At 35.3% G+C, this 26,190-nt stretch overlaps 1 protein-coding gene across 16 annotated transcripts in view; it reads left to right on the top strand.

The window, feature by feature from the left end:
* The window catches only part of NAA16 (N-alpha-acetyltransferase 16, NatA auxiliary subunit), a 69,405-nt gene that overhangs the window by 23,907 nt on the left and 19,308 nt on the right, over positions 1-26,190 (top strand). For 7 of the 16 annotated variants that reach the window (XR_011427812.1, XR_011427816.1, XR_011427815.1 and 4 more), the window contains exons 7-10: positions 637-756; positions 3,693-3,788; positions 9,586-9,692; positions 25,202-25,274. Coding sequence is in view for 8 of the 16 variants with exons in the window: in XM_023621655.2 (XP_023477423.2) it covers positions 637-756; positions 3,693-3,788; positions 9,586-9,692; positions 25,202-25,274 (396 nt within the window). In the remaining 8 variants the exon portion in view is untranslated. Of the gene's footprint in view, positions 1-636; positions 757-2,090; positions 2,118-3,692; positions 3,789-9,585; positions 9,693-25,201; positions 25,275-26,190 lie in introns of all 16 variants that reach the window. The other 9 variants (XR_011427818.1, XR_011427819.1, XM_023621654.2 and 6 more) reach the window with 8 other exon arrangements.

The following is a 26,190-nucleotide window of genomic DNA, read 5'->3' as shown; positions in this document are numbered from 1 at the left end:
TTTTATCTGAGAAATTTAGATTTTCACTTCCTGTACCCACTTTCAATTTGTATGGCTTAGTAGAAGGAATTGAATCTTAGAGGTGGCGCATGTGTGAGCATTGTGTGTGTGGTTTTTGCTGTGGAGTGGCCTTTAGTGTTACTGTCTTACTGAGTTAAACTTCTCCAGTTATAGTCACTGAAAAGGAAACTACGAGGGTTTATTGGGGAATTGTTTAATATATGAATTAATCAGGAAAAGTACTTGCAAATGGTGAAGTACGAAGGTAGGGCTGTGTGGTTATAATTATTTACCTATCTGTATAGGGCGTCTTTATCTTAAAGGGTACATAAAAGTGTGTATAGTGTAAAGATTTTTACAAACAAATTAATAGCTTATATGTATATTTGGGGTGTGGGAGGAAGCCAAAAATGAATATTAGTATAGTAGAATATGTAAATGAAGGTTCATTTCTGAAGGCAAGCTGTGAATTAATCTATGTTTAGTTGTATGAACTGCAACATGCCCCAAAGGGGAGAACATACGGTTTTGTCTTTCATAAACACATATTAGCTAATAACACTTAGTGAAATCTCTGGGATCAGGAAGGTATTTAATGTTTGAGTAAAATGAATGTGACTTTAAACTTAATTTTAGGGGAAATGCTGTTGAAATTGGGAAGATTAAAAGAAGCCAGTGAAGTATTCAAAAACTTAATTGATCGGAATGCAGAAAATTGGTGTTATTATGAAGGCTTGGAAAAAGCTCTACAACTTAGTATGTAATTTTTCTCCTCTACCTTCTCTTAACTAGTGCTTGAAGTACAATAAAATGTAAAGTTGTAATAATATTTCAAGACAAATACATTTTTAGCATTAGCATCCATTTTTCCATTTAGGAAATATACAGATTAGACATGAGAGTGAAAGTGAATTCCAATATTTATACTTAAGTGGTAAATGCTTACAGATAATTTTAAGTTCCTTGGCCTCTTAAAACATTACCGATTTAGACTAACTAGAGAGATGGAGAAGAAAATGAGCATTCCCTTTCTGGGAAACATCCTAATTATTTAATATTTTTGAATAATTAGAGGGGCCAGCCCAAGAACGTAGAGATGGGGTTTGTGCGCTCTGCTTTGGTGGCCTGGGGTTTGCAGGTTCAGAGCCTGGGTGTGGACCTACATACTACTCATTGAGCCATGCTGTGGTGGCATCCCATATACAAGATAGAGGAGGATTGGCACAGATGTTAGCTCAGGGACAATCTTCCTCATGCAAAAAGAGGAAGATTGGCAACAGATGTTAGTTCAGGGCCAATCTTCCTTACCAAAAAAAATTAGAGGTCTGTTACCCTCAACCTCTAAACATAAGAATTGGGCCAAAGAAATTTTGCTGAGGATATGTAGTATATATAGCATCAGCATAAAAATTATTCTCTTAATTTCAAACTAGGCTAATTTTATGTAGAGCAAAATGTTATATATTTTCTTTTGAAATTAGATAATCTTGACCCTTTTCAGAAATCTAGAGTATTATTCTAGATTTTCCCTAATATTTTCATAATTAAATGTTATTAGAAGCTGTTAATATTCCAAAAATTACGTGTACTCATCGCTAAGTATATGGCTGAAATAATTATGAAACTATGACTCAAAGGTATTGAAACAGCAGAATTTTTAAATTTAAAAAGTATGGTAAATAGGTAGCTACCCATATTCATTTATAGTAATATAGCTATGAGAAACATCTATTTGTTGTATCCTAATGACTGTTATAAATTAACCCAGGTTTTCTGTTTGTATTTCAAATTTAATATCACAAATTACTAAATTTTCTTCTTAAATATTTTTAAGAAAATGATGATAATTAAAATATTAGATCAGTAATCTATTTTTTAAAAAATACAGGACACAAATCATGTGTCTGAAGGTTGGAAATGTGAGATAGCTATGATTTTCCTTTAAACTACTGATTACTGATGTGCAGTTAATAATACAGATTTTTGAAATGTTTTAGTGAAATGAATGTAAGATGTTCCAAATGTCAGGATCCATGCTTACTGTACATTGTATTGTTTACAAAACTAATTGCATTGCTTTATCTTTTTAGGTTCCTTAGGACCTTTTCTCCCCCATGGTAAGTTCTGGAGCTCCAAATTATGACTTCAAATAGGGCATTGAAATGGGTTGGTTTTGTCTTAATGTTAATTTAACTGCATTTATAAGACCTGTTATATATGGAATAGTGGAGAAATTTTTTTTGTATTTATAGTTTGTCATTCTCTAAGATTAGGCAGAAAGATGAGAACTGCTTTTTTTAAATATGCAATAGCCTTCTTGTAAATTTTAGTATAAGGGTCCTTAATATTTCATGAAGTCTCCAAATCGTTAAAAGAAGGTGAAAATTACTTTTTACGTATCCCAGTTTTTAAAATCCAACCATATTGGAGCTCCAAAGCATATTATTGGGGGAAGGAAGGAGTCTAAACAAAATCAGACTTTACCGTTTAAAGTGCGGCGTTTATAATCTCGATACTGAACACTGCATTTACTATGCAGATACCTTGATTGCTAGCACCAAGGGTTATTCTTAAATTAATTATATTTCTGTGGTCTGAGTCAAAATCCACTTAAAACCTTATCGTTTTAAAACAGGTTTGTTTGCTTTTTCTTAAAATTCTGCTGTAAGTGGTCTTTATTGCTTATATAAAATAATGCATATAATCTCTCTTTGTAAATTTTGCAGGATATTATTTTAGAATAATGAGTTAGACCCAGATCCTATTCAGCAAATTGCTATTGCAGAGTATCATGTAGTTTATATATAGATCCTTTGTTTAGTACTATAAAATCAGGTTGCTCTTGGCAGGGAAGATACAACTTTCCGTTAGAAATGTATTTTATATTGTTTTATTTGGGAGAAATAATTGCCACTTTAAACAGTCTGTACAAATGGGGTTCTTTATAATGGAGTTTCATTGAAGATTTTAAGTGTGAAAACTACCTTAGAAATTTAATCTCTTTAAAATATAAAACGTTTGCATTCATGATCCTAAAATTGTTGCTTCTTTAAGCTTAATCAACAGGCGTTATAGATTTTTTTATTGATATATGTAGGCTCCATTGGGTTAGAGGGTTTACGTAAGATATGTTATAAAGGAACATTTTTCTTAATAAGATTTTATTTTTCCTTTTTCTCCCCAAAGCTTCCAGGTACATAGTTGTATATATTTTAGTTGTGAGTCCTTCTAGTTGTGCATGTGGGGTGCCACCTCAGCATGGCTTGATGAGTGGTGCCATGTCTGCGCCCAGGATCCAAACCGGTGAAACCCTGGGCCGCCAAAGCGGAGCGCACAAACTTAACCACTCGCCGTGGGGCTGTTCCCCAGGAACATTTTCTCTTTCATGGGTTGTGCCCTAGAGAATATAAGAGAAGGGCAGTGTGTCTGTGTGTCTTGTGTGTATTTCATTTGAGTTGGATGTAGAATCTGTGTTGGTGAAAGAAGTTTTGAATTTCTCCAGAGACTGGGTTTAAAATGGTAATTTACTTGCTATTTCACTACCACAGAGTTAATGTCATTCTTACCGAAATTGAGAGCAGCTTTAATATTGATAATGCAATATTTGTATCATAATTTTTAAAGTTAATTAGCATTTTATTGTAGGTAAGACTTTTTATGCTTTGATTCTCATACATATTTACTGATACTAGGCACTTTAGAAGAGAGGCTTCAAATTTATGAAGAAATTAGTAAGCAGCACCCCAGAGCAATTTCACCTAGAAGATTACCTTTGAATCTTGTCCCAGGTAATATTAGGATATCTTTGTAACACTAATAATTATTTGTTGAAATTACTCAACACCATTCACATTTTAAAAACTTGTTTCTGGTATAGAGTTTACATTTACACCACTCTTGTGGGTGGGAATGATCAGTTGTGAATTTATTATGTATATGTTCATAAGAGTGTTCAGTATATGCCTATATGTTGGTTTTTTTTTTTCTTCTCCCCAAAGCCCGCCAGCACATGGTTGTATATTCTAGTTGTAGGTCCTTCTGGTTGTGCTGTGTGCGCACCCAGGATCCGAACATGTGAAACCCTGGGCCACCAAAGCAGAGCGTGCGAACTTAACCACTCGGCCACGGGGCCGGCCCCTATGTGTTGGTTTTAAGTATCAGAAATTATCTGTACAAAATTGTTTTTCTTTAGTGACTTTAAAAATTAAACACCATATTTAGAAGGTAAATTAAATTCCCTAGAATTTAATGACAAATTATATGTGAGATATTACGATTTAGTGGTAGAAGTTTTGTAGTTTTGAATCTTTTTTTAGAGCATAAATTCAAGGAAAGAGTTGTGAGCTCTTTATGCCCGCTGCACTATTTAAGAACATCGCCATTCCCTTTGAAGGCCCCCTCGCTTCTCAGAGTTGACCACTTTACTGAAATCTGCTTTTTACCATGCCATTATTTTTGTAGCGCTCCATGTATTTTTTTATTCCTAGAAACAAAAACAAAAAAACCCCTGCTTTTGTACTTTATGTAAATTGGAGTACTATGGTATGTGTTCTGTGATTTGCTTTTATTGATCAATAGTATGTTCATGACCTTGATCCAAGTTGTTGCATGTAGCTGAACTCGTTCACTTTTGGACTGTATAGGAGCTAAAGAGTATATTAGCTCTTCAGATAGTTAATATCTTTGATGATTTTATAGAAAATTGTGCCGTTTTTCTTAAAATTGTCTTTATCTTTAGTTGAAAGTACTATAGATTATGTATTACTTATTGGGACTTCTGGCATGTCTTTTGATACAAGTCAGACCCTAGAAAAGTGATATAACTTAAAAATCTAGGCATGGGGTGAGCAGGGAGTATATTTTCTAATGAATTCTCATTTACAATGGAAATGTTTGTTTAAATAATTGTCTTCTAATTTTCTTTTTATCAAAAGATTCATGAAAATTAAAAGTTTTTAGTTGACTAACTTTTAAAATATATGAAAAGTCTCTTAGAAATGTATTGGATTAGACAGCAGATACAAATTTATTTTAAAAATTCATTTTCCACCAGTGCCTTCTGATCTTCTCTTGTTGTTTGGCTTTGTGAAAGACTGAGAGCAGATCCCCTAATGTCTTCTGGGGACCGTTTTGTCTAAGTGGATGTTAATAGGCTGGAGGAGGAGGGTGCTGGTGTACCGAGGTGTTCGTCAGTTCCCTGACTTTGGGAGGCTTTGGTTTAAACGTGATCAGTTAGGTTTCTGCAGGACTTCCCAGAACCTGTAATAGATGCATTGTGAATTTCCAAGACAGGCTATGTTGTGCAGGGAGGAGTGTTTCCCTAGAAAAGTGTTTTATGGAAGGTGCTTGGGCTCACATTTCTATATCTCCTTTTTTTGTAAAATAACAGCTTTTTGAAATATAATTCACATACCATAAAATTCACTTGTTAAAGTGTGTAACTTAGTGTTTTTGTATATTCGTGGAATTGTGCAACCATCCTCACTATCTGGTTTCAGAAAATTTTCATCACTCTGAAAAGAAACCTCACACCCATTAGCAGTCACTCCCACTCCCCCGCCCCCTGTCCCCCACCTGCACCAGGCAACCACTAATCTACTGTCTGTACCTATGGATTTGCCTGTTTTGGACATTTCATATAAATGGAATTATACCATAGGTAGCCTTTTGTGTCTGACTTTTTTTTTTTTAATCTGTCTCAGGCTATGTCTTGTGTTTCACAATGTGACTGAGATATTCGCTTAGTTTGGAGCTTTCAAATGCATTCATGTGCCTCTTAAGGAAAAGAAAGAAAATTCATTTAACTTTAAGATTATGGACAAGACTTCCTAGTTCTTTTATTCCTTTATGGAACATGGAACTTCAAATTTACCCTGCCTGGATTTATGTTCATAGTCACTAAAGTTTGCTAAAAGCTCTCAGTACATGATAGGAAATACATTTTTACTGAAAGATAACTTAGAATCAACTGTTGATTTTAAAGCACAATTTAGGTTAAAGTGGAATCTGTGTGGACTCTGTGGGACATTCTGGCTTTGAAATGCTAAAGGGATCTTTTTACAGAATAGGTCTCACTTGAGGGGGCTGATGGCATGGGTTCAAGGTCAACATCACTGTGAGGTTCTAACATACATGTATTTACAGAGCTCCAGTGAGCCTGTATAAAATCGTGCAAATACTTGTGCTTGTGCAAAAGCTGAATACTTCATGAAGTTTTTTTGCCTGTCTAGAAATATTTTTTTGTGTAATAGGAAAGGTATCTTGGCATTATCAAAAGCACTAAAGTCTTTTTCAAGAAACATGATGGAACTTGAGAATGCAAGATGAGTTTTGAAAAGGGCTTTCTAGTTTTTGGTTAAAAAGCTTTATTATCTACAGAGTAGTGAACACAGCAGAAGTCCTGGGGAGATTCTCTAACAGCCTAAAATATTAAGTGCTGTGCAGATAATGCAGGGATACAGGTACTTTTCAAAATAACTATCTGATTCATCGTGTTCTCTTAGTCTTCACTGACCAAGGGAGGAGGGAGAGGGAAGGAGATAATCCAGTGTATTAAACATAGAATGCTAATCAAATTTTGCTCCATTATTTTATTTTTGTTTCTTTGGATTATTTTTTTTTTATTTTTTAGTGAGGTAGACTTACACAATGTTGTATGTCACTCATAAGGTGTACAACATACTGATTTGATCCATTTATATATTGCAATGTTATTACCACCCCAGTGTTAGCTGACACCTCCGTCAGGTCACATAATTATCATTTCTTTTTTGTAGTGAGGACATGCTCTGATATTTAGAATAAATTTCCAGTGAGTCAGATACAGTCTGATCTTGCTGTTTATGTTCATTATTTTAGCAATGAATTTTGAGACATCAGTTTTGTGTGAATCTATGCTACACATCTGGAGAAGAATTAGCATAGCATCTGTGTAGTCAGATAACCTGTTTTGTAAGCTGTAATACTGAACAGACACATAATGATTGATGGTCTTTTTACCCCCCAAAGGAAAGACTATGGGAGTACTAAAGAATTGTTTAACAATAACTAGGAAGAAGGGAGGTTATTTGTTTCATGAAAGAGTTTTTCTTATACCTAAAGAAAACGTTGTGAGATGTGTAAATAGTAAGTAATTTCGGGGTATAGTGTGGACTGAGCAGTTGAGTAACTGAATGTAGGCTTCTTGTTTAGATAGTACATTTATACAGTTCCAGGTAAAGGGATACAAAAGAGTTTTAAAGTGAAAGATCTTTTTTCTGTCTCTGTCCGCTGGCCACCAAGTTTACTTCTCTAGAGACAGCCATTGTTATCAGTAGATGGTGTGTTCTTCCAGAAATACATTGTGCATATACAAACAAAAATGCGTTTGGGGAGTTTGTGCATAGTTTGCTTTCTTCCTCCCCTTTCTGTACGAAAGTGTTGACATAGATTGCTCTGCACCTGCTTTTCCTTTTCACTTAACTGGAATTCAGTGTCTAGAGTTCAATGCTGTCAGCAGGTAGGAGCTTCCTCATTTGTTCTTGGAGCTGCCCAGTCTAAGTGACAGTTTAGTGAGAGGAGAGGCTTTCAATATTGTGGATAATTGAGAGTTGAGTATATTGTCTTTTAAATCAAATCTACCAGTATGATCTGAATAGACTGAGAAAGTTGACCAAGAAGAGGAGCCCAAAGTAAAGATAAAATGTAAGGTCCTGACATGAAGATAAAATGCTTGTTTTCTCAGTAGATGATAGCAAAAGATCCTTACCTGTAGAAATACAATAGCTGTCAGATAATCAAGACATCTGTTGAGTGGTTACCGTGTGCCAGGCACTCTGCTTCCTGCTATATGCTACCAGCTTGTTTGAGCCATATAAGAGTACTTTAGAGGCTGATGATAGTATCCTCATCTTAGGGTGGAGAAAGGTTTTTAGTGGACAAGTTATTTTGCCCAATGTCACATACAAAGTAAGTGGAGGTTTATGCATTCCCCTAAGTAACCTGTGATTTTTGAAAGATCATATACAAAGTATACCAAGACAACACAAATCTTCACTCTGAGTTAAATACACATCATTACTTCCTTAAAAATCAAAATTAGTTTCAGAGGTCAAATCTTTCCAGCACTTCCTCTGATACAAAGCTGAGAGATTATCTGAAATCAGTCTTTATAATAGAGTTAACAAATGTTGAACCTGTTTTTATATTTGATAAATTTTCTACTCAATAAAATTTAAATTTCTCTTTCAAATTTTTATGACATCTAATTTTATTGAGTATGCATGTTTTGTTCAACACTGTCAGTCACAACAAATAAAAACAAACACTTTGGGTTGCTTGGTTTTTAGTGAAGTGTTGTGATTCATAAAGAAACCTTAAGAAGTCATTTTGGTAGTCTTACTTCAGGTTAACATTCATGACATATCTTTTTTTAAGTGAGTGGGCAAATCCATGTCATTATATATTAACTGTTACTGTCAAAAAGTTCATTTATCTGAGTTAGAACCTTTGTATTTAAAATTAAAATTTTTTCAATTTTTTTCTGCTTTCAAAAAATGACACCAAAATTTTTTGGTAAAGATGTAAGAATAATAATTATTTACTGATGTTGCAAATAGGGTATTTATTTATTTATATTTTTTTGGTGGGAAAGATTAGCCGTGAGCTAACATCTGTTACCAGTCTTCCTTTTTTTTTGCTTGAGGAAGATTAGCCCTGAGGTAACATGTGTGCCAGTCTTCCTCTATTTTGTATGTGGGTTGCTGCCTCAGCATGGCTGACGAGTGGTGTAGGGCTGGGTCCGGGATGCCGACCTGTGAACCCAGGCCGCGGAAACTGAGTACACCGAGAACTTAACCACTACACCACAGGGCCAGTCCCAGGGTATTTGTTTTAATTCTGATGTTAGAATGTTCCAGGGCTCTGTCTAGTGTCTAACACATGTTGTTTTACTTATTGTCCATCTCACTCACTAGAGTGTTAGGTTCCATGAGGGCAGGATTTAAAAAAAAAATTGGTTTTAATCACTGCTATCTCTGTACTACCTGGAACAGTGCCTGGCACATGCGTAGGTGCTGGATAGATGATTGTGGGATGAATGAATGTTGAAGTAAATTGCTAGTTGATTTGGAAAACATTTGTAAATACCACTTTAGGGTTTAAAAAGATATTTTGGTGCTGCTTGAATGTGGTGCTGATTGCAGTAGAATCTTTCTGTAGTCTGCAGAGTGCTTTATGAGTTGTCTGCAGACAGGACTGAGTCTGTGCTGGTCAGTGACATTGGGACAGATACTTGCTGTGGGACTGTTCACAATGGATAGTAGGTTACCTTTACTCAAAGCTGTGCAGTCATCTTGTTTACCTATCTTTCGAAGTGTTCCTTGAAGATAATTTGAACCTAGATCTAGGGAAAAAATGTAGTTGCCAACTGAGATATTTGGTGTTATACTCCTTATTGGTAACAAACAAGAAATAATGCTGAGTTTTTGGGTTTAAAATTGGAGAGGGGGATCATTGTTTTTGAGGGAGTTTTATCTTTGTTTATAAAGTCGTTTTGAAAACCGTTTACATTAATTGAAGTATAACAGGGTATACTTTTGTTTCCAGGTGAAAAATTTAGAGACCTGATCGATAAGTTCCTGAGGGTTAACTTCAGTAAAGGCTGCCCACCCTTGTTTACTACTTTGAAATCTTTATATTACAATACAGAAAAGGTAAAATTTGGTCTTTATTCTATTTTGTTATATTCTTTTTACTAACTTAATTATTATAGAAAGATTTCCATGTGAAGAATATGCTATGATTTAATTATTTTCTCTATTCTAGTAATGTTAATCACCTTAGTCTAATAATAAACTGAAATTATATGCATATGGTATAAGTACTATCACAGGAAATGTCAATCTGTGAGATTTCCAAGAGTGTAAAGGCTTTCTAAAAGCATTAAGATGAAAAAAGTTGTTTTTAATGGCTATACTTTTCTAGTGGGATTTTAAATTTGACGTATTGTCACCAGAGGTCTATATTTAACTAGTTCATGATTAACTATCTATTATTTTATAGTATGATAGTGGATTTTTTAATTTGTTATGCGTGCTTTTAAAGTTAGAGCATGGATAATTGAGTTAGTGCACCAGTAAAATGTCATTTAGTACTATTACTTTTAACAAATAGGCTACATTTTAATAAATGTAGTTTTAGCTAGTTCTTGAATAAAGAGAATAATACTTTCTGCCTTTAAAAATTAGAAAATAGGCATTGGTCTTAAACTAGAAAAATAATTAGAAAATTAAAAGTTAATAGAAAACAAAATATTTGTAAGCATTACTTCTTATTTATTAAAGGTCTGAAATCTTGTGTTCTGTTCTGTAGTCAGAGTTTTTGAAAGTTACTAGTTGATAAGGAAAAGATTTTATTAGAAATGCTGAAATAGGGCCTGGCCCCGTGGCTGAGTGGTTGAGTTTGCATACTCTGCTTCAGCGGCCCAGGCTTTCCCTGGTTCGGATCCTGGGCGTGGACACGGCACCACTCATCAGGCCACGCTGAGGCGGCGTCCCACGTAGCACAACCAGAAGCACTTACAACTGGAATATACAACTACGTACTGGGGGACTTGGGGAGAAGAAGGAGGAAAAAAAAAAAAAGAAGATGGGCAACAGTTGTTAGCTCAGCTGCCAATAATTTTTTAAAAAAGAAAAAAAGAAATGCCAAAATATTTTTTGTTCAACCTCTCCCACTTTATTTAGCTTTTACCTGTAATTATTTGTAAATTAGCAATAATTTGAATAGTAAAATATTGAAACCAAGGTCTATGTTAGGTATAACTGATTGGCACTTTCTTCCCTGTGGCAGCAGCTTTTGTAAACTGAAAGGGACAACTGATAATATCTAGTACTTGATTAGTAAAAATGTCATTTACCTTTAAAAAATCTTACAGTTCTTTGATGTCTGTAGTATGCTTTATTTGACTGTAATGGCAGTGCTATGAATTTTTTGAGAAACAGTGATTGGTTCATATGAAAACACATAGCAGTGCCTACCAATAACTTCTGTACGTTATTTAAATTAGTGTTCGCCAGAATTCCTCTCTTACTCTTTTTGGCAAGGGTGACAGAGAAGAAAGGTGAGATGAAAGGTCATAAAGAACTTACATATGTGAATTAGCACGCTGCTTTTGTCGCACTGTGTCGCACCAACAAGTGAATGCAGTGTTCGTTAAAGACTAGGTTCCTTTTAGGCTTTCGCTGAGTTCTCACGGGGTTTCTCAGTTTTCACAAGGGGCGTAGACGTTTTCAGATCCCTCCAATATTGATCCAAAGTTACCATCATAAAGGTGTTAAGCGTTTGTTGGTATTTTATAAAGTGTGGAAATTGCATTTTTAAAGAAGGCACTGAGAATGCATTAATTTATATGGGAATCTTTGACATCTCTTTAGTATTAATTTTTAAGCACACACCAGGAATGTTTACCAAGTGCTTTTGAGAATTGAATTAAACTGCAGAAAATTGAATTCAAGTCATCAGAACTTAGTATAGTGGGAAAAAATTTACAAGTATGGGAAATATCTCTCAAATAATTTTGGCCACATACATCTGTGAATCCTCATAAGGGCATTTTAAAATTTGCACATTTCTAACCAGCAGTTAGTCCTGACTTTTAGCAAGGGCTGCATTTTAACTCTCAAGGAAGGATTTCAAAGAGGTTAAGTCTTGGGGCCGGCCGGGTGGTCGAGTGGTTGATTTTGCATGCTCCGCTTCGGGGGCTCAGGGTTTTGTCGATTCAGATCCTGGGTGCGGACATGGCACCATTCATCGGGCCACCCTGGGGCGGCGTCCCACATGCCACAACTAGAGGGACCCACAACTGAAAATATACAACTATGTACCAGGGGGCTTTGGGGATAAAAAGGAAAAATAAAATCTTAAGGAAAAAAAAATGTTAAGTCTGATAAACAGGGTTTTGTAACTTTCCAAGTCTTGAAGAATAATTCATGTCAGGTAGCATGAAAATAAAATAATCTTTTGAAGTCACGATATAGTACAATTGCAAAAAAGTATTTTAAAAATGTCTCCAGCATTTTAAATTGTGAATGCACTATTTAAGAGCATTTTTTGTGTAATTCCTTTCAAGGTTCTTTTCTTTGTGAATTTATTTGTGGTGTATATATGTAGCTGTAGTAATTTTGATGAAAAAATTTTGCTTTTCCTTTTCCCCTGGCAATTTCATGAGCATTTAATGTGTTATTGTATAGTCTTCATTATCTTCCTTTTTAAATGACTGCAGTCTTTTATAAAATCATACCTCCGTTGTTGAACTTCCATTTTTCAAGTTTTCACTGTTAAAAAAATATCTTAAGTATCGTTGTACACATAGCTTTACTTAGGATTATTTCCTTCTCATAAATTCTCAGAATAAATTAGTAAAAGGTATGAACATTTTGTGGTTCTTGGATAAACACTGATACATTGGTTTCTCTAGGATTGTAGACACCAGTTTGTATTGAACCAGTGTATGTGACAGGTTCACTGGGCCCTCACCAGCATTAGGTTCTGTTAAATATTTTCCCTTCTTGTGTTTGCTTTTCTATGGAGATTTTTTTTTTTGACATAAAGAAGTTAAAAATTTAATGTAACCAAATTTGTTGATCTTTATTTTTATTGTAGAAAGTCGTCTACTGCTTTAGAAACAGTATGGAAAGTCCTCTTCCCCTAGAGCACTGCTTCTCAGGGGTGGGTGGGAAAGGGGATTTTGTCTCCCAGGTGACATTTTGTACTGTCTGGAGACGTTTTTGATTGTCACCATTGTGAGGGTGTGCTACTGACGTCAAACGAGTAGAGGCGGGGGTGTTGCTAAACATTCTGCAATGCACGGGACAGCCCCCCACAACAGAGAATTCCATTATTGACATCTTGGGCTAGATAATTCTTTGTCATAGGGGCCTGACCTGTGCATTATAGGATATTTAGCCTGTCCTTGGTCTCTACCAACTAGATACCAGTACCTTCCTCCCAGTGTTTTTCATTGTTCTTGTTAACTTTATTGAGACATACCATAACATTTAACTATTTGAAGTGTACAATTGAGTGATTTTTAGTATATTTGGAGTTCTGCAACCATCACAACAGTGTAATTTTGGAAAATTTCATCACCCCAAAAAGAAGCTCCATCCCCCCAGCATTAGGCAACCACTGGTGTACTTTCTGTCTGTGGTTTTGCCTATTCTGGACATTTTGTACAAACAGAATCATACAATATGTGGCCTTTTTTTCTCTGGCTTCTTTTACCTAGCATAATATTTTCATCCATGTGGTAGGATGAGTGAGTATTTCACTCCCTTTTATGGCCAAATAATATCCCATTTTATGGCTATACCACATTTTATCTATCAGGTGATGAACATTTTGCTTGTTCCTACCTTTTGGTTATTATGAATAATGGTGCCATGAACATTTCTGCACAAGTTTTTGCATGTACATGTTTTCATTTCTTTTGGGTGTATCTACCCAGGATTGGAATTGATAGGTCAAATGCTACCTTTATGTTTAAACTTCTAAAAAACTACCAGACTGTTTTCCAAAGTGCCTTTATCATTTCACCCTCCCACAAGCAGTATATGAGTATTCTGAGTTCTAGACATGCTCACCGACGATCCACTTGTTATGTGTGATTAATAGCCACTCTCGTGGGCGTGAAGTGCTATCTCTTTGTGGCTTTGGTTTGCATTTCTCCGATGACATGATGTTGAGCATCTTTTCATGTGCTTATTGGCCATATGTATATCTTCTTTGGAGAAATGTCAATTCAGATTCTTTGCCAGTTTTTAATTGGGTTGTCTTTTTATTATTGTATTGTAAGAGTTCTTTTTATCTTCTAGATACAAGTTCCTTTTGAGAGGTATAATTTGAAAATATTTTGTACCATTCTTTGGGTTGTCTTTCACTTTCTTGAAAGTATCCTTGGACACACAAAAGTTTTTAGTTTTGGTTAAGTCCAGTTTATCTTCCTTCCCTTTTGTTTTTTGTGCTTTTGTGTCATATCTAAGAAACTGTTTCCAAATCCAAGGTCATGAAGATTTACACAGTTACTTCTGAGTTGTATACTTTTAATTCTTACATTGAGGTCTTCAATCCATTTTGAGAGCATTTTTGTATGTGGTGTGAGGTAGGAGTCCTCCTTCCTTCTTTTGCATGTGACTTTCCAGTTTCCCAGCACTGTGTGTTGAAAAGGCTGTTCTTTCTCTGTTGAAAGGTCTTGGCAGCCTTGTTGAAAATAAACTGACCGTAAATGTGAGTGTTCATTACTGGACTCTCAGTTCTATTCCAGTGATCTGTACATCTGTTATTACGCTAGTACAACACTGTCCTAATTACTTTGGCTTTAGAGTAAGTTTTAAATTTAGGAAGTGTGAATCTTCCTAGTTTGTTCTTTTTCAAGATTCTTTTGGCCGTTTAGGATTCCTTTTATTCGTGTTTGGATTTTAGGATCAGCTTTTCAGTTTTTACAGGGAAGCCATCTGGGGTTTAATAGGGATTGCATTGAATCTGTAGATCACTATGGGACATATTCCCATCTTAACAATATTAAATCTTTCAATCTGTGAACATTGGATGTCTTTCCGTTTATTTAGATCTTCTTTAATTTCAGCACTTTTTTGGAGTTTGCAGTATACAAGTCTTGTACATCTTTTGTTAAACTTATTCCTAAGTATTTTATTTTTTTTATGGTATTCTAGATGGAATTATTTTCTTAATTTCATTTCCAGATTGTTCATTGCTAGTATATAAAATACAGTTGATTTTTGTAGATTGATCTTGTATTCTGCAACCTTGCTGAACTCGTCTATTAGTTGTTATAGTTGGTGTAATGGATTCTTAGGATTTCCTATGTGTAAGATCATGTCATCTGCAAATAGAAAGTTTTATTTCTTCCTTTCCATTTTGTTTTGTTTTATTTTCATTTCCTTGACTAATTGTCCTGGCCAGAACCTCCAGTACAGTGTTGAATAGGAGTGATGAGAGAGGCTTCTTTCTCTTGTTCTTGATCTTAGGAGGAAAGCATCTAGTCTTTCTCCATTAAATATTATGTTAACTATGGATTTTTCATATATGCGTTTTATAACTTTGAGGAAATTCCCTTCTATTCCTAGTTTGTTGAGTGTTTTTATTGTGGGAGGGTGTTGAGTTTTGTCACATGCTTTTTCTGTGTCTGATGAGATGATCATGTGTTTTTTGGGTTTTATTCTATTGATATGATGTATTACATTAATTGAGTTTCACATGTTAATCCAACCTGTTACTGCTGTGATAAAACCCACTTAATCATGGTGTATAATACTTTCTATGTGTTGCTAGATTCAATTTGCTAGTATTTTATTGAGGATGTTTGCATCTCTATTCCTAAGAGATACTTGTCTGTAGTTTTCTTGTGATGTCTTTGTCTGGTTTTGGTATCAGGATAATAATGGCCTTACAATGAGTTGGAAGGTGTTCTCTCCTGTTCTGTTTTTTTCTGAAAAGTTTGTGAAGAATTAGTATTGGTGTTAAATGTTTGGTAGAATTTACCAGTTGAAGCCATCTGGGCCTGGACTTTGTGGGTAGTTTTTGATTACCTATTCAAACTCTTTACTTGTTTTTGGTTTACTCATATTTTCTATTTCTTCTTGACCTGGATTCTGAAATTTGTGTTTCTAGAAATTTGTCCATTTCATCTGTTATCAAATATTGGCATATAATCATCCATGTTCCTTTATAATCATTTTATTTCTGTAAAGTCAGTAGTAATGTCTTTTCTCTTTTTAATTTTAACAATGTGAGTCTTTTTTTCTTGGTCAGTCTAGCTAAAGATTTGCTCATTTTGTTAGTCTTTTCAGAGTACCAAGTTTTAGGTCTGCCGATTGTTTTCCCCTCCTATTTCATTAATTTCCAATCTAATCTTCTACTTGTTTTAGGTTTAATTTGCTTGTCTTTTTTAGTGTCCTTTTTCTAACATGTTCTTAGTGTTCTGTACTTGTATCTTTTACTTTACTGATTTGAGTGAGAAAAACAGGTTTAAGAATAAAGATTTGTATTTGTACAAAAAAAGATAGTGAAATCAGTTTTTATTTAATTTTAATTCAACTGTCAAGGCTACAGGTTATGCATGTTGGTGTGTGCATGTGTTATAAAAGAAACCAAAATGACTCTGCAAATTAATTTTGGACTTCTATTTTCACCTATAATGGATGTGACTTCCTAGTTTTCTTCTGTAGACATTCCCTGTGAGTGTAAGACTCTTGAGTAAGGACGGTCGTCATTAAGGTTTGCCTGGGTTGTTACAGGTGCATCTGATTCCGTTGAAGCTGGCTATCAGTACACAGGTGTACTGAATAGGAGTAACTTAAAACATCCTGGAAATTGAGTACTTGATGAGATTCTGACTAGATGAAGTGTCAGATGTCTCAACAGAAAGTAGATGACTGTCCACTCACAGGAAGAGAAGGTAGGCTGTTTCACAGGAGACCTTTCTTTCGTGTGATAATCTGCCCATACTATGAAAACAGACCTAGATCCTCCTGTAGTTAAAGAACCAGCGGAGCTATGTGTGCTCTCTAGAAACCGGTGACAGGAGGTACAAAGAGTGATAGAAAACTTGGCCTCGTGTTCAGTGAAGAAAGAGAGAGTCATCATAAACTTCATTGCGGTGTTTCTATGGGAAGTACTGAATCATTTGGCTGTTGTTGCTGGGGAACACCTATAATTTGTTTTTTCACTGAGTTTGATTGGTTTTTGTTTTTCATAAAAAGCACAGGTTTATGCTAGTTTATTTTTTATAAAACATAAAATAAAAATTAAAAATTTTAGTCGGTGAGTTAACTATAATCATCTTGTGTTTCACCATGTGTATCACACTTTGGCAAATACCGTGCAGGGAAAAGAGCATTGCTTTGAAATCAGGTCTGGTTTGGAATCCTAACTCTATCACTTCTTTGCTTGAGCAATTACCTAAATCTGTTTCTGGATCATGAAGTTGGGGAAAATAATACTTAAAGAGTTGGTGTGTGTTTTAATTAAATGATAAAGTTTGTAAAGTGTTTGATTCAGAGAAGGTGTTCAAGAACTGGTTATTCTCTCACCACCCCTGTTCCTCACACTTCATCTCTGCAAGAAATTACTTGTTTTCGTTTTAGTGTCTTAGTTCTTGGACAACTTATCTCCGGAACTAGCTCCTTCGAAACCAAAATTGTCACTACTAATTGTACATTTATTGGAAATTAATCCAGCAGTTTTGGTCCTTGTCAATAAACTGTTGTGCTTTTAGTTTTCCAGTTTGGGTAAAAAAATGAAAAGATAGTTTCAGTGACTTTTGTGTCACAGTAACATTTTAAGCATGTGATTTGTGTCTGTATTGTGAAAAATTGTGTATCAGATGTGGTGTTGTAGCACTTTGTCTTTAAGGTTAATAAAGGATTCTTTTAACTTGTACATAAGAAAAGCTGATCAATCATCATGATTTAGGAAATTATCTATAGTAGTCACAATATTTGCCCAGGTTAGATTTTGTTAACAAAAATAAAGCTGCTTCAGTCTTGATAAAATATAGCTATAGAAGAAAATACTTAAATTAGGATAAGGTGGTTGAATTTGGAAATTTTTCAGTTCATAGAATTTTGGCTGTATAACTTAAGCTGTCCTTTTGGAGACTTAAGTTTGGTGTTTTTTTGTTTTTTGGGTTTTTTTGGTGAGCAAGGTTGACCCTGAGCTAACATCTATGCCAGTCTTCCTCTGTTTTCTGTGTGGGATGCTGCCACAGCATGGCTTGATGTGTGTAGGTCTGTGCCCAGGATCCAAACCTGCGAATCCCGGGCTGCCAAAGCAGAGCTTGCGAACTTAACCACTATGCCACCAGGCTGGCCCCAAGGCTTTAAGTTTTTATTGTGATCTTAGATAACTAACTTAGTAGATTGGTTTTCTTGATTTTAAATGGCAGTGGCAAAATATTATTTTCAAGAAGGATAGTCATTACATGTTAAGTTTTACAAGAAAGGAGTTGAGCTGAGACATAAATTCTAGGTAGACTTGAAGTATGATGGGTCCTTATACCTGAGTAAAACTCCTTAGACTTAACTTTCATAGACAGATTTGGAAAATTGAATTATTCGCTTAACTCTTGAGTTAGTGACTTTAATATACATTTTTTAGATTCAAGAAATATGCCTAACGAACCAGGAAAGCCGATGTTCTTTGCGGTTCTTTTATTTAGGAGATTTCATGTGGACTTTACATTATCTTGATTTTTTCCTCAATCAAATCTTGTTTTGAAGTTCTAAAGCTGGAGATCTTTTTTATTCAGTAGTATTTATATGTCTTTATGTAGAATTATACGTAACTTCAGTATATGTTGTACTTTTATTATTAAACTGACTTTAAAAATGTTTCACCCTTAGAGATGCAGAGAGACCCTTATTGAAAACATACTTCAGCTGCAGTTTTTGCAACTGCCAGTAGATGGCATTATAAGTTCATGAGAAAATTTTTGCTTCCATAAATTGAACAACTTGAGGACTGAATTTCTAGACCTGGAAAGTTTTTTAACTTACAGATATTCTAAGTGAGATTGATGGCGTGGTATTGGTCATGGTGCATTAAAGATGTCTATAACTGGGGCCGGTCTGGTGGTGTAGTGGTTAAGCTTGCAATTTTCGCTTTGGTGGCCCAGGGTTTGCAGGTCTGGATCCTGGGTGTGGACGTACACACTGCTCATCAAGCCATACTATGGCAGCATCCCACATATAAAATAGAGGAAGATTGGCACAAATGTTAGCTCAGGGCTAATATTCCTCACACACACAAAAGTGTCTATTACCGTTAATTTTGCTTTATAGTAATAGTCTTTTTGCAATATTTTTCTCAGTTCTTTTTTCCCTCTTTTTTTTGAGGAAGATTGACCCGGAGCTAACTACTGCCAATCCTCCTCTTTTTGCTGAGGAAGACCGGCCCTGAGCTAATATCCATGCCCATCTTCCTCTACTTTATATGTAGGATGCCTACCACAGCATGGCTTTTGCCAAGTGGTGCCATGTCTGCACCCGGGATCTGAACTGGCGAACCCCGGGCCAGCGAGAAGTGGAACGTGTGAACTTAACCACTGCACCACTGGGCCACCCCCTCAGTTCTCAAACTCTAGTGTGTGTATCAGAATTAACAAGAGGGTTTTGCTAAAAACAGATCGCTGATTCTGTAAATCTGGGGCTTGGTCCCAAAATTTACATCTCTAACAAATTACCAGGTGATGCTAATGCCAGTATTGATGATGTTCATGGTCTGAGGAGCACATTTTAAGAACCACTGGTTGTTTGTTTGTTTGTTTTGAGGAAGATAGTCCTGAGCTAACATCTGCCACCAACCCTCCTCTTTTTGCTGAGGAAGATTGGCCCTGAGCTAGCATCTTTGCCTATCTTCCTCCATTTTGCATGTGGGACACCTCCCACATCTTGGCTTGATAAGCAGTCTGCACGTCCATGCCCAGGATCTGAACTGGTGAACCCTGGGCCGCTGAAGCAGAATGTATGAACATAACTGCTACACCACTGGGCTGGCCCCTTGTTTTATTTTTTTTAATTGTGGTAAAATACACAACATCCAATTCACTGTCTTAACCATTTTTAAGTGTACAGTTCACTGGTATTAAATACATTCACATTGTTCTGCAACCATCACCACCATCCATCGCCGTGACACTTTTCATCTTGTAGAACTGAACCTCTGTATGCATTAAACAGTAACTTCCCATTTTCCCCTTCTCCCAGCCTCTGGCAACCACCATTATACTTTTTGTTTTTATTATTTTGACTACCCTAAGTGTCTCTAAGTGGAATCATACAGTATTTGTCTTTTTTGTGACTGGCTTATTTCACTTAGCATAATGTCCTCAAAGTTCACTCATCTTGTAGCATATTGCAGAATTGCCTTCCTTTTTAAGTCTTAAAAATATTTTATCGTATGTGGTAACATTTTGCTTATCCATTCATCTGTTGATAGACACTTTGGTTGCTTCCACGTTTTGGCTAATGTGAATAATGCTGCTATGAATATGGGTGTACATATACCTCTTTGAGTCCCTGCTTTCAATCCTTTTGGCTATATACCCAGAAATGGAATTGCTGGATCATTTGGTAATTCTTTGTAAATTTTTTGAGAAACCGCCAAACTGTTTTCCGTAACAGCTGTACCATTTTGTATTCCCACCAACAGTGCACAAGAGTTCCAGTTTCTTTACGTCTTCATCAACAGTTGTTGTTTTCTGTTTTTTTGATAATAGTTATCCTCTGAGGGTGAAGTCGTATCTCATTGTAGTTTTGATTTACATTTCTGTAATGATTAGTGATGTTGTGCATCTCTTCATTTGCTGATTGGCCATTTGTATGTCTTTTTTGGAGAAATGTCTTTTGCCCACTTTTGAATAGAGTTTTTTGTCGTTGTTGAGTTCTAGGAGTTCTCTATATATTTTGGATATTAACCCCTTATCAGATACATGATTTACAAATACTTTCTGCCATTCTGTGGGTTGCCTTTTTACTCTGAGTGATCTTTTGATGCACAAAATTTAAAAATATTCAATAAGTCCAGTTTGTTTATTTTTTCTTTTGTTGCCTGTGCCTTTGGTATCATATCCAAGAAATCATTGCCAAATCCAGGTCATGAAGCTTTTGTCATATGTTTTATTGTTTTAGGTCCTACCTTTAGGTCCTTGATCCATTTTGAGTTAATTTTTGTTTATGGTTTTAGGTAAGGGTCTAGCTTCATTCTTTTACCTGTGGATATCTAGTTTCCCCCTCACCATTTGTTGAAAAGACTGCCCTTTCCCCATTGAGTGGTCTTGACACCCTTGTCAAAAATCATTTGACCACATATGCGAGGGTTTGTTTCTGGGCTCTTTTATTCCATTAGTCTCTGTCAGTTTTCATCCACATGTTTTAATTACTATAACTTTGTAGTGAGTTTTGAAATCAGGATGTGAGTTCTCTGGTTTTGTTCTTGTTTTTCAAGATTGCGTTGGCTATTTCGGGTCCCTTGAGATTCCATGTGAATTTAGGATGAGTTTTTCTATTTGAAAAAAAAAGTCATTGGGATTTTGATAGTGATCGCATTGAGTCTGTAGATATCTTTGGGTAGTACTCACATTTTAATAAGAGGTCTTCCAATCCGTGAACATGGGATGTGTTTCTGTTTATTTATGTCTTTTTAAATTTCTTTCAGCAATGTTTTGTAGTTTTCATTGTACAAGTCTTTCATTTCCTTGGTTAATTCATAAGTATTTTATTCTTTGTGATGCTGTTGTGAATGGAGTTGTTTTTGTAATTTCCTTTTCAGGTTGTTCATTATTTGTGTATAGAAATGCAACAGATTTTTGCATATTGACTTTGTATCCTGCTACTTTGCTGAATTTGTTTATTAGTTGTAAAGTTTTTTTGTGGTGTGATTAGGATTTTCTGTAGGAAAGGTCATATCATCTGCAAACAGATATTTTTACTTCTTCCTTTCCAGTTTGGATGCCTTTTATTTCTTTTTCTTGCCTAATTGCTTTGGCTAGAACTTCCAGAACTGTGTTGAATAGAAGTGGTGAAAGTGGGCATCCTTGCCTCATTCCTGATCTTAGTAGAAACATTTTGTCTTTCACTATTTGATATATTCACTGTGGGTTTTTTGTAGATGGCATTCATTATATTGAGGTAGTATCTTTCTAATCCTAGTTTATTGAGTGTTTTTATAGTGAAAGGATGTTGAATTTTGTCAGATGGTTTTTCTGCATCAATTGAGATGATAGGTTTTTTTTTCCCCTCATTTTGTTGATGTGGCATATTACCTTGATTTTTATATGTTGAACCATCCTTGCATTCCAGAATAAATCCCAGTTGGTCATGGTGTATAATCTTTTTAGTATGCTGCTGAATTCTGTTTTCTCGTATTTTGTTGAGGATTTTTGCATCCATAGTCATCAGGGGTATTGATCAGTAGTTTCTTATGGTGTCTTTTTCTGGCTTTGGTATCAGAGTAATGCTGGCCTCATAAAATGAATTTGGAAGTGTTTGCTTCTCTTCTGTTTTTTGGGAAACTTTGGCGTTGGTTCTTTAAATGTTTGGTAGAATTCACCAGTGAAGCCATTGGGTCCAGGGTTTTCCTTGTTAATAGATTTTTGATTACTCATTCAATCTCCTTACTAGTTGTAGGTTTATTCAGATTTTAAGAAACATTGTTTTTTAACAATCTTTGTTTTAAAAGTCTTATTATTAAAACAATACAGCATTATTGTTTTTTGAAAGAATGTACCCATATTTTACTATCCTAATTATTTGGTAATGTTTTTATTGATAATGTATTTATGTATATGTATTTTAGTGAAGTCATAATGTGTGTAAATTCTTTTTGTGGTCTGTTTTTTTATGTTATTTACATATTTTTCCTCATTGTTAATGTATAGTCCCATCTATTTCCCTTTTGCCTTTCTATAGAAAATTATGCCATATGATGTAGCATCATATCACAAAGATATGTAGGTCTGAGAAGTGTTTTAATTTGGTCTTTTTTTTGTTTTTTGACTGGTGTCAGTAGGATGGTCAGTGGCTTTATGGACACGATACCCTGTGACTTTGTGGAGCAGGGTTCTAATTTGGATTCAAAATTAAATTAATTAAATCATACCATCTTGTGTTACATGGAATGCATGAAGAGGTTTCTTTTGTAGCCATAAATACCAAAATCTGATTAGGACTTTGTGGATACATGGTCTGTTCCTCACTGGCAGTGAAACTACAGTACGTTTTGGTTAGTTCATAAAGAGGCCTAGAAAGAAAATAATTGTTTATCTGAAAATAAAATGTCTAACATCCCACTTTTCACAAAATAGTAAGCAATGTTTCAGACTTTATTTTAGTAGTAGGTAGGTAAGTGAATTTAGATAGGAAAACCTGTAATTGTTTTAAGAACAGAATCTTAGTTTCTGCCTTTTACCAGGGCTGCTGACAATAATAAGCAAATCAGTCATTTTTAATTTCACTCAGACTTTTCAGATCTTTTTAGTTTTTTTGTAGACATGCTAACATGATTCGTAAATGAAATAACTCTCTTTTGTTAATTTTATATTTGCTTATTTTATATTGTTGTAATAAATGCTTTATTTTGTTTTTTTCTTAAAGACTGGCACCTGAGCGAATATCTGTTGCCAGTCTTCTTCTTTTTTTTCTTCTTCTCCCCAAAGGCCCCCAGTGCATAGTTGTATATTCTAGTTGTAGGTTCTTCTGGTTGTGCTATGTGGGATGCTGCCTCAGCATGGCTTGACGAGCAGTGCCATGTCCATGCCCAGGATCCTAACCGGCAAAACCCTGGGCTGCCGAAGCGGAGTGTGTGAACTTAACCACGTGGCCATGGGGCGGCCCCCATGTAATAACTGTTTACAAACTTGAAGTAGGAGATCACAATTTTTTTAATGGTATAATTAATATACAGCATTTGATATTAGAGATCATAATGCACGTGGAGACCTGAGACATAACACAGTTAGGACTCCTCCAGAGGCTGGGTGGCTGCCCAGTTTGTCCCTCTGTAACACACTCCTCCCCCCAATCAAACAAAAGAAAACTTCTTTAAATTTCAAGAACTCTTTAAGATTCTTTGGGAACTCAGTTTGGAAATGTGTATTTGGAAATGTGTTGCTTAATGCCACATAAGAGTGTCATAAGTTTGTCCCTCCTAAGCCTTCTCTTACTTTTTTTCCCTCTCTGGCAAACTTTCCCCTCCCTGTTGTCCCCCCAGTGTGTGTGTGTGTTTAAAGTTTACTCCTCCTCAGTTTGGAAGCACTTAGTGTATTTTCCACAGTCTGGCTGATTTGATGCGCACCACTTGGTGTTTTGTGCACTAGAACTGACTGGGGAAAGGTTCCTGTGCTGCCGTTAGTCTCTAATCTGACAGGTCCCCGGTGAGTCAAGGAGAATTCCCCTTTTCGAAGCAGTTGTGCCAATGCTCCGTATACCAAAAACTGGGAGAGCAGAGCAGTTAAAAGCTTAACTCGGGAGCCTTGTTGCTTGGGTTGAACTCTGGCTCCGCCATTGTGTACTTGCAGCTTATATTTATTTTCCCATTGCCTGTAAAATGAAGTTTATTAATAGTGCATACTTCATAGGGTTGTTTTAAGGCTGAGTTAATACAGGTAAAGTACTTAAAACAGTGCCTACCTCATGGTAAGTGCCATATATAGGGTTGACTATTAATATAATTACTACATGATATTTGTAAAGCACTTGTGACAGTTACTGGCTTCTTATTATTGTTGTTCCACTGTCTGTATCTTCCTTGTGTCTGGAGGTATTAGTAGCATTATGGCCATTTTTAAAAAATGAGAATACTTTCAACATTATCACTATGAAAATAATATCATATTGGTCAGATACAGTTAAAATTTTTAATGATTTTCCTTCACTTTTGACCTTTGGTTTTTTTTTTTGAAATTCACAAATAAGATGGTTATATTTTCTAACTCATTCTGAACAGTTAACATCAGTGGCCATTTAAAGCCAACTATACATGTAAGCACCTTTTTTTCTTCTGCCACTTCTCATTCATGTTGCTGTTGGTGCTCGCAGGGCATAGCACATTTACTGTGTGGTTTATAATATTTCGTTCGTACCTGAGTGAGCAGTGAAATGCAAATTCTGCCACAATGATCACTAAAAACAAAGGTAGTTTAAACATCTAGTTAGGAGTTTACTTAACCACTTCCGTCAACTTAGAGTATGATTTGGATCATTTTACTTGACTTTTTTGTGATGAGTAGCATTTTAGAAAATCTGAATATATAATGGCTTACAGCTTCACAATATAACAGTGGGAAGCAAAAGGCAAATAAATTAACTGTTAATAATAATAAATTATACAGATATGTTTATTGGTCAAAAAAAGGTTTTGTAGTAACTAGTGATAATTTGTCTTTCAAAACCTGAAGCTACTTATTGAGATGAGAAATTATGAGCTTCTGTTTTACTGTTAATGAAGAGAGCAGTACATTTTCTGTGTTTTTTCTCACTTTCCTCCCACACAGGGAGGGGGGAAAAGCAGACACCCTAGTGGTTTAGTTAATTTGTTAATTCATAGTTCTGAAATACGCTGTGTATTGTTTCCAAATCTAACCCATAGTAAGTATAAGTACCTTCATAAAATATTTTTAAATTTTAAAACTATGTTTCTTTAACAGATTTCTATAATCCAGGAGCTTGTTACTAATTATGAAGCCTCTCTTAAAATGTGTGACTTTTTTAGCCCTTATGGTAAGTTTAAATTAGATCGAATTGGAATTTGATTACTCATTTCAATCCCTTTTTAGTCACTTATAGTAAAACTATCTTGTTACGTACGTGCTACATGATTAGCTGTTTACTCAATAGTTTTTGAGTTAGTGAATGAAATGAGAAGAGCACTTTCAATCTTATTTAATTTAAATTTTCCATGATTTTGTGAGGTGGGAGTTAACCCTATTTTAACACAAGTGAACACACTTGAGAGTTTGAGTGGCTTGGCCAAGATTGTGCACTTAATGTATTGGAACCTGTTTTTCCTGAATCCCTACTTCTCTCCTCTTTCTACTCTTATTACTTTAAACCGTGTTTTGTTTCTCTGTTTGTAGGGGCATATGTAAACCAGGACAGCTTGATTTAGAAAACACGCTGGAGTGCTCTCAGCCATGCAGATGCCACTTTAGTCTGCTTTCTTGGTGTATCTTTTGATACATGTTATTATCCTTTTGTTTTTGTTAGTTTGAAACAAATTTCATAATAAAATAACAGACACAGAAGTAAATAAGATTGATCAGGGTTCAGATGTTGTCAGCCTCATCTGCCCATTAAAAAGTTCCTCATTGGCCTCTCACCTGATAATTTTCACAGCTGATCGTTGCCTCAATCCTATCATCATTTCTTCTGCATTTATTAGCTGTAATTCTTACAGAGAATTTTCCCTCATCAAATGTTTGGTTCCCTTGAAATACAGTTTATATAAACAGGAGCAAGATAAGTGCTTGGCTTCTTGCCTTTATTATTTGTTTTAGTTTATGCTAATTTGTGTGTGTGCATTACTATCATTTCATTATAGTTCAGCTAGCCTAGGAGGCCTTCTACTTTTATCTGATGTAGTGCGGGTAAATGCTCCTTTCCACTCTTTCTACCGTATTTTATACCTGTATGTCTT

This window comes from Equus caballus, chromosome 17 (assembly GCF_041296265.1).
Source record: "Equus caballus isolate H_3958 breed thoroughbred chromosome 17, TB-T2T, whole genome shotgun sequence".
NCBI lineage: Eukaryota > Metazoa > Chordata > Mammalia > Perissodactyla > Equidae > Equus > Equus caballus.
Note: the sequence above shows the minus strand (reverse complement) of the source record. Positions and strands in the feature narration are given on the sequence as shown.